The sequence below is a fragment of the Mustela nigripes genome, chromosome 17, assembly GCF_022355385.1.
Source record: "Mustela nigripes isolate SB6536 chromosome 17, MUSNIG.SB6536, whole genome shotgun sequence".
Classification (NCBI taxonomy): Eukaryota; Metazoa; Chordata; class Mammalia; order Carnivora; family Mustelidae; genus Mustela; species Mustela nigripes.
The window spans coordinates 2007640-2016848 of NC_081573.1; the positions used below are offsets into that span (position 1 = coordinate 2007640).

At 40.7% G+C, this 9209-nt stretch overlaps 1 protein-coding gene across 1 annotated transcript in view; it reads left to right on the top strand.

The window, feature by feature from the left end:
* Window positions 1-5813, top strand: part of LOC132005840 (zinc finger protein 345-like) — an 18950-nt gene extending 13137 nt beyond the window's left edge. Inside the window, 3 exon segments of the mRNA XM_059383354.1 lie at window positions 4077-4487; window positions 4550-4734; window positions 4797-5813. Of these exon segments, the coding sequence (XP_059239337.1) occupies window positions 4077-4487; window positions 4550-4734; window positions 4797-5813 (1613 nt within the window).
* Window positions 5814-9209: the final 3396 nt, after the last annotated feature.

Below are 9209 nucleotides of genomic sequence, written 5' to 3' on the forward strand. Positions count from 1 at the left end.
AGAGGGAGAAGGGCTGAATTTCTTGAGTTCTTGGAACCAGCACATCTTAAAGTCTGGAGGTTTAATGGTCAGCAGGGTTGGATGGGAGAGAACCAGGAGGGTACTGGGGTGCTCCCAGACAGAAGGTTGGCAAACAACCTGCAGGCACCGAGCATGGAAACAGTCATCTGAAGAACACCTGGGGTGCACAGTGGGGAGAGTATGCAGTAGTCTAGGAGCACATTCCTGAGAGGAAACATTCAGTGACATGTGGCTTCCAAAACATGGGAGCCCTCTCCCGTCCTGTAGCATAAAGCAGAGCCCCACTCAGTGAGGACCCTGGCTGGCTGCCTTGCTTGCACCAGTCCCCACCCCCTGTGATCTGAGGAGCCTGTCCTTCTCAGTGAGGCTTTCCTCAGGCTCAGCAAGGTCAGCCCCTGCCCACATCACATCTCCTGAGCAGAGATTCTGCAGGGCCACAGTCCTGGTGGAGTTGATGTCAGGTCTCCTTTCACAAGCAGAACAGAGCTTACCTAGTTCAAACTGGGCACATTCAGGCCAGGGACCAAACACTGCCTGTAGCAGGCAAGGAGAGCCCCTGCAGACTACTGGTCTGAAGGATACAACAGGACACATCACTGACTTTTCTAATGGACAGAGGAAAGTAGAGAGTTAACAACTGGCAAGATGAAAGAATTTCTCCCAAGAAAAACCAGCAGATGAGACCAAGGCCAGAGATCCAGTGGAAACAGTAGTAAGGAGCTTGATGAAGAATTTAAGGTTGCAATCATAAGGTTACTCAAGGAGTTGAGAAAACAATAGTGAGAACTTTACCACAGAGATAAGAGTTAAAAAACAATTGGGTGTTTGGTGGCTCACTTGGGTAAGTACTGACTCTTGATTTCTGCTCAGATCTTGATCTCAGGGTCCTGGGATGTAGGCTCAAGTCACCCTGTGAATTCAGTGTGATGCCTGCATGTGATTCCCTCTCTCATTAGCTCCTACCTGGAATCTTGTGAGTCCCCCCCTCAAATATATGTCTTTTTAAAAATCAAACATAGATGAACGATGCAGTAAGTGAGATTAGAAACAGGTTTGATGTAGAGGACAGGATGGAAAAAGCAGAAGAATGACTTTGTCATATAAAAGGCAAATGAAGTAATACTGAATCTCAATAAGAGAGGGAGAAGAATCATGCAACACAGGATTGCATTTAGGTAATTCATTGACCCCATCACTTGTAGTAAAATTCCTAGGTCTTGGGCTTTTCTGTCTGTGCTGCTAGAGTATTGATTCCAAATTCAATTTTCATCCTTCTTAGTGATCTCAGGAGATGTCCCATTTCTTTGGTTCATGGTTAGGAAATCAGTCTTAATAACTTGTCCAATTTTAGGAATTCTCTGTTTTGTTTTGTTTGGGTTTTTTTTTTTTTTTTCATAAATTTCCCTAGTTGGGGGCACTGAGAAGCTCAGTGGGTTAAAGCCTCTGACTTGAGCTCAGGTCATGATGCAAGCCCAGGGTCCTGGGATCAAGCCCTCCACCGGGCTCTCTGCTCAGTGGGGAGCCTGCTTCTCTCTTTCTCTCTGCCACTTGTGATCTCTGCCTGTCAAATAAATAAATTAAATCTTAAAAAAACAAATTTCCCCATTTGTTGTTTTGTAATGGGTTGTGGAGTTAGAGCATTGCCAGTTTTGTTTTATTGATTGAAATGGGCATTACTTTCTGCGTTCTGTTACTGCTAATCTTCTACTTTATTTCACACTTTTCTTTATATCATCCCTCTACTCTGTTTCATCCTGATCTCTTATTTTTTTAGTTCTTCTGGTGGAAATTAAGTTGTTTATTCCAACATTTTCTTAATTCTGTATTATATAACATAAAAAACTTGGGAAATGGGAAGTCTAGTAGGGAAAAACTGGCAGAAATAAACAATACAAACAATGACCAAAAACAGTAAAAAAAAATTAAAATGATGATCTTTGGGGATTTCAGTAATCATGTCCCATGTGAACAATGAATTTTATTGTTTTTTGTTTTGTTTTGTTTTGTTTTTTGTCAGTTTAGATTCCTTTACTCTAGTTTTGGTTGCATAATTGTTCTGAATAGAGAATCCAGTACTATGCTCAAAGGCAGTGGTGGGCTCACTTCATTACCTGCTGATGATTGAGGAGAAGCTTGCAGACTGTCCCTACTGAATAGGTTTCAGCTTTTCATGCATTTGTGGCATTCGTTAGGTTGGGGTTTCCTTCTATCTCTCCTGTGAGTATTTTTATCATGACATGTTGTCCGGTATGACCATATTTGTATTCGGTCTCCCTTAATGTGATCATGTCATTTTTGCCCTTCAATCTGTTAATGTGGAGTCTTGAATTTATGGTTTTCTGTATGTTGGAGTGCCCTTAATTCCAGGTCCGTTTCCCACTTGATCATCTTGTAAAAAGGGAAAATGTGCTTTTGATTCAGTTTCCTCTATTTTATTGTGGACTTTGAGTGAATATGTGTCACAGGTAGAGTTTTGCAAACTTTGTTCTTTGTAGTGTCTTCATCTGGCTTGCATGAGCTGGGAAAGCTGGTGCCACAGAGAGAGTGTTCTGCTAGTTTCTCTTATCATCACTCTTTGGAAATGTTTGAGGAGATTTGCAGTCCTTTCTCCTTCGGTGTCTGTTTGCATATCCAGTGAACTCATCTGGCACACAGTTTTTATTTGTTGGGCTTTTTAATTTTATTCCCCTTTCATTTGGCTTCATGTTTGCAGATAAGCTGAGAATTTTTTTCTACTTTTCTGAATGATGGAGTCTAAATTGGTTATACCTTTTTTGAAATGTATACTTGTCTTTTATTAACAATTTGTAGGCACTGATTACCCATTGTTGCCTCTTAAAATTACTTTTATTCCTACAGTCAGTTACACTGTGTCTGCTTTCACTTATTCTCCTGTCATTTTAGTTGGGTTTTTTTTGTGTGTGTTATTCTTAATTTAGTTCATGGGCTGTCAGCATCATTGATCTTTTCTGCCAAACAACTCTTCCTGTGCTTGATATGTTCCTATTTTTACTGTACCCTATTTGGTTCAGTTCAGTCTTCTGTTTCTATATCATCTATTCTAATGCTGATTTTGAGCTCATGTGACCCTTTTACTGATTGTTAGAGATACAGGAAAGTGATTTGTGCTACACCACGACCATACTGCAGAATTCTCTATTAGACTCTGTGCTCAGTACGTTGTGTGCCATGTTGTGTGTCCATAGAGAAATGAGGTCCTGATGACTCCTTCTCAGCCATCTTTCTGACTTTGTCTGATTGACTTGATGCTTCTGTATTAGAAGTCATCAGTAGATTCTTCTGAATGTAGTCAGTGCAATGGTTTTACTCTTATTTGGTATCTTTCAGCTGTATCTTCACATGACACCCAGAGTTTCCTGCTAAAGCAGAGCATAGAAGGTTCTTTCCAGAAGGTATCAATGCACAGATACAAACATAGTGCTGTTGAGATTTTACACTTGACGCACAGACTGGGACAGTGATAGGGAGAGAGAAGGGCATCAAAGAAATTCTGGGCGATACACGCAAACCAAGGCAATTGCCCTTAATGAGAATGTCGTTGCCCCAGATGGTGAAGGATATAAACCACTGCAGAAAACCTTCCTTTTTAAGTCAACTGTTTCTGCAGAGCAGTGTGTTTCTGTCAGCACAAGCTCCAATCAGATATTCAAACATAGCTATTTGTGGACAGATCATTTGGAACATCTGAAGAGTAACCTAGTCCATGCTGAGAACAATGATTTGAGCCATTTGGAAGATAGGACTGGCCTGACCTTAAATCAGAGATTTAGAAATGAAGAGCAAAGTGCTCAGTGGGATTCATTCGAGAGGGGCTTCACTGAGGAGTTGACCCTCCGGAATGACCAGAGGATTTTCAGTGGAGACAGATTTGCTCAATGCACTGTATCTCAGAAAACATTGAACCAGGGCTCCTGTGTTCACCAATGTGTCAGGGCTAGGTTTGCAGAGAACCCTTAAGAATGTGATAAATGTGGGGAAGGCTTTTATCCAAGCTCTTACCTCAGTATACTCCCTTCAGGAGACTGTCTTCATAGTTAATGAATGTGGGAAAGCTTGTAACCAGTCCTCCAGTGTTGATGATCATCAGAGAATTCATGAGGGAAAAAGCCCATTCACATCTAGTAAACCAGGGACCATGTTTACTCAGTCACCAAGCCTAAACATCAATGAGATAATCCCTCAGGGGGAGGAAACTTACCTCTTTAAGGAATGTGGTAAATCCTTTGACTGTCACTCAGCACTATCTCAACATCAGCGAATGCATACTGAAGAAAAAGTATACAAATGTGAAGAAGGTGGTCAAACCTTTAAGGACTGTTCATCAATAAATGGTCATTTGCAGATCTATTCTGGAGAGAAACCTTACAAATGTCAAGAATGTGGCAAGACTTTTAATGATCACTCAAGTCTTAATAGAGATAAACAAATTCATATTGCAGGGAAAAATTACAACTGTAATGAATGTGCCAACTTACTCACCATCACAAAATTCATTGTGTAAAAAAACCTTACCAGTGTCAAGAATGTGGCAAGGCCTTTAAACACCCTTCACACCTTACTCAGCATCACAGAATTCATACTGGAGAGAAACCTTACCAATGTCAAGAATGTGGGAAGGCCTTTAATATGCACTCTCATCTCACTTGACATTGCAAAATTCATAGTATAGAGAAACCTATAAATACCAAGAATGTGGCAAGTCCTTTAATTTGAGCTGAGGGCTTACTGAACATCAGGGAATTCGTAATGCCAAGAAAACTTATGAATGTCAAGAATGTGGCAAGGCCTTTTATGACAGGTCAACCCTTACTCAACATCACAGAATTCACAGTGGTGAGAAGCCTTACCAATGTCAAGAATGTGGCAAGGCCTATGCCTTCCTTTCATAACTTATGCAACATCACAGAATTCATACTCGAGAGAAACCTTACCAATGTCAAGAATGTGGCAAGGCCTTTATTTGGAGGTAAAGTCTTACTGAACATTATAGAATTCATACTGGAGAGAAACCTTACCAATGTCAGGAATGTGGCAAGGCCTTTTATCACAGGTCAACCCTTACTCAGCATCACAGAATTCATACTGGAGAGAAACCATACCAATGTCAAGAATGTGGTAAGGCCTTTAACCACAGCTCAATCCTTACTCGACATCACAGAATTCATAGTGGAGAGAAACCTTACCAATGTGAAGAATGTGGCAAGACCTTAAAGGACAACTCAACTCTTACTGAACATTACAGTATTCATACTGGAGAGAAGCATTACCAATGTCAGAAATGTGGCAGGAGCTTTAACCAGAGCTCAAAACTTATTCAACATCACAGAATTCATACTGGAGAGAAACCTTACCAATGTCAAGAATGTGGCAAGGCCTTTAACTGCCTTTCACACCTTACTTGACATCATAAAATTCATACTGGAGAAAAACCTTACCAATGTCAGGAAAGTGGCAAAGCCTTTAACGTGCACTCACACCTCAGTCAACATAGCAGAACCCATACCAGAATGAAACACTATAAATACCAAGAATGTGACAAGGCCATTAACTGGTGCTCAAGGCTTACTCAAAATCAGGGAATTCATAATGGAAAGAAATTTTACCAATGTCAAGGATATGGCAAGGCCTTTAAACACAGCTCAGACATTACTCGACATCACAGAATTCATACTGGAGAGAAACCTTACCAATGTCATGAATGTGGCAAGAGCTTTAACCGGAGCTCAGGCCTCATTCAACATCACAGAACTCATACTGGAGAGAAACCTTAACAAGTCATGAATGTGGCAAGACCTTTAAGGACAGCTTAGCCCTGACTCAGCACCACAGGATTCATCATGGAGATAAACCTTACCAACGTCAAGAATGGTGTTAGGCCTTTGCAGGCACTCTGTCCTCATTAAACATCATAATATCCATATTAGATAGAAAGCTTACCAATGTACAGAATGTAATAAGAGGGGTGCCTGTGTGGCTCAGTCAGTTAGGGCTCTCCCTTAGGCCCAGGTTTTGATCCCAGGGTCCCAGGATTGAGCTCTGTATCGGGCTCCCTGCTCAGCAGGCAGCCTGCTTCTCCCTCTCCCCCTGCCCGACCCCTGTCACTACTTATGCTCTCTCTCCATCTCTCTGTCAAATAAGTAAATAAAATCTTTAAGAAAGAAAGAAAAAAAATGTGAGAAAAATCGGTTAAGGAGTGCTCACCCATTCATGCCTATGAGAGAATTCATATTGGACCATAAGCTCCCAAATATAACCAGGGTGGCAAGGCCCTTGTCCAGCATGCATGCCTTCTAAACAGAGAATTCATACTGGAAAGACACCAGATGAATAATGTGGCCAAACCCCTAGCAGGTACACAACCCTTACTGCACATCACAGAACTCATACTGCAGAGAAAATTACGGATGTAATGAATGTGAGAGAGTGCCTAAGGACTGCTCCTTCCTCTCTCCATATGAGAGATTTTATATAGGAGAGTAAGTGTACAAATATTAAGAATGTGTCTGACCTCTCAGTGGGACTCCCAATTTTCTTAACATTGTTATTTTCATACAGGAGTGAAAGTGTGAAATGTAAAGAATGTGGCCAAGCCTGTAACTGGAATTCAGTGCTTACTCAGTATCTCAAAATGCATAGGCGATTCAAACCCTTGGAACATCGTGAATGTGGAAAGATTTTCATTTTAGTATACATTGGAGCACACACCAGGGAGTGCATTAAGGAAAGTCAGTAGAAAATTAGCAGTGTTTAGAAAACTATTGAATTGAACATCTGATGCCAATGAATTTTACAGAAATCAAGCCAATGGAATACATTATTCATTCTATTCAAACATTACTCCCTATGAAATAGTGATTGTAAGGAAAAATCAAACTTAAACACTTAGAAAATGTATGTGGTATTCTGTTTCAACAGATTTAGCATATTGACTTTTTCATATATATAAGGACAGTATTTTTAAGTATTTTACATTAATCCTATTTGAGATTTGTGACTAACAGTATTAATGTATTTCCTCTGAAATCACTCCAGAAAATTCTTCCTTTCCTTGTGGGTGTGTAAGACCACATGGTTGACTGTTGCTACATCAAATTAGATGTCCTGCTCCATTAAGTGGGACTCATGCATACCTAATTTTCCATGGAAGATGACCATATGATATAAAGCATATGAAGTATATCTCAGTGGAGATGGTGCTTACAGTTATAACAATGATGTAATGGAAGAGGTGTTCGGAGCACACACTCCTGCATTCATTGAAACTAAATAACTTCTTCAATATTAGAAATAAGAGGTTTTCCTGATGATTCTTTAAGGAAAAAGAGGTAGCCGGTCAGTAAACTACCAATGTATCTTCCTGAGTACAATCATTAGAGAGTATGACTTGATATGGTTAAATGAGGAAACCCTGACAGATGACTGCAGGAGGGTAGCTAACTCTTCTTCACAATGCCATACCATTGAACATACACATTTCTGAGGAATGTACCTCAGTCCTGAAATTTTTGGAAACAGGTACTCCATATCCTTCTGAAAACACTTGAATGCTTTTTCACGTGTGTTCTGTATTTTGAATGGTGACAATAGAGTGGATTTGAAATGCATAACTTAGTGTTTGTGTGAACTTGATGTATTTTCATTAATAAAATCTAGTGTGTTTTAACATCTGGATATGGATGTGTCATGAATGATGTGTTATCCTACATCTAGTGTTCATTTTTCTCATTGAAGATTGTAGGGATCTAATCGAATCAATCACCTATATGATACTGGAGTAAAACAATATGCCTAGGAATCCATTTTCTCTGAAGGTTTAAGTTGTCTGAAGGTTTAAGGGATAACTGATTATTTTTCCCCTAGTCTATGCTGTGATTTTCTCCTCTTTGTGAATACAATGATATTAACCATGGGTGTATTACCGAGGTATGTAACCATGGGTGTTTTACCTCACAAATCTGTGTTACTGCTACTTGGCATCAATTTTGTGTAGCCAACATTTTTGAAGGTCCTTGCACTGACAGGAACCATTCTCAAGAGTACATTCCCCAGTCACCACACTGCAGGGTGTCAAGTTAGTGGACCATCTTATATGACATCTGCACTCCATTCTTGTGAGCCACCATCACTCTTTCTCCCAATGCTTTCCCTCCCATGTCCCTTAGAGAAGACTTCCCCTCCTCCAGAGCCTCCCTAAATCTGTTTCAGATGGAATGGCATATTCTGGATTTAGACTTGGGACTCTCTAGCACTGCACCATGGACCCAAATGAAAGCATGTGCCCCATGTCCTACACAGAGTGGTATTTCGATGTGTCTATGAGGTACACATGCGCATATGACCATGCTATGTGTGTTATAGATACCCCATAAGAAAGAGAAATCTATCCCAATAGGCGTGATGTGGTAGTCCAGGGAAGAGACAGAAAATATTCAAGATGAAGAATTAGCATGTAGAGTAGAAGTGTCCCGAATTTCCCAAGGGACTCCCTAGATGTAGAAAAATAACTTCTACTTGTTTATGACCTAGTTATCTCCAGATCTCCAGTTGGATCTGCCCAAATTTTTCTTTCCAGCTATGTAGGCACAACAGCCATTCTTTTTTGCCTGTGCTAGGAGAGAGTGTCTTCAGAAGATGCTTCATTGAGATTAGACAGATGGAAAGCTGGTGGGTATTAAGACATTTAGCATGGGGATGTGGGATGTGAATCTAAGTAAAATTTGAGGAAGGCACCATCCTTCAAGAGAAAGGCAAGACCTATTAAAATGAAATGTGAGGAACTCTTTCCCATGTGGGAAGGGACCTGGAGGTGACTCCCTTTAGTCACTGCAACAGCACAAGGAGCTCTTGCTGGTGTCATCTGATGAACACATGTAATGGGGGAAAGAATTGGCTAATGTGGGTTTCTCAGGAGTAGGGAAGTCCTGCTTCATCCTGATGATTTGATTGATCTCCTGTGTCTTCCTGAGGACTAATGCTGCTGGATGTCAGTGATTACACTACTTTACCCTCCTAGGGATGGAGGAGGGTATTGGTTGATGCAATCATGTGGGCAGCTTTAAGATGTCACAGGGTAGAATAGATTGAAGAAGCCTTCTGAACAGTGAAATAGGCAGGATCTGCAAGACACATGCTGTGGTTGCTCCCAAGCCCTTGTTTCCCAGGGAGAT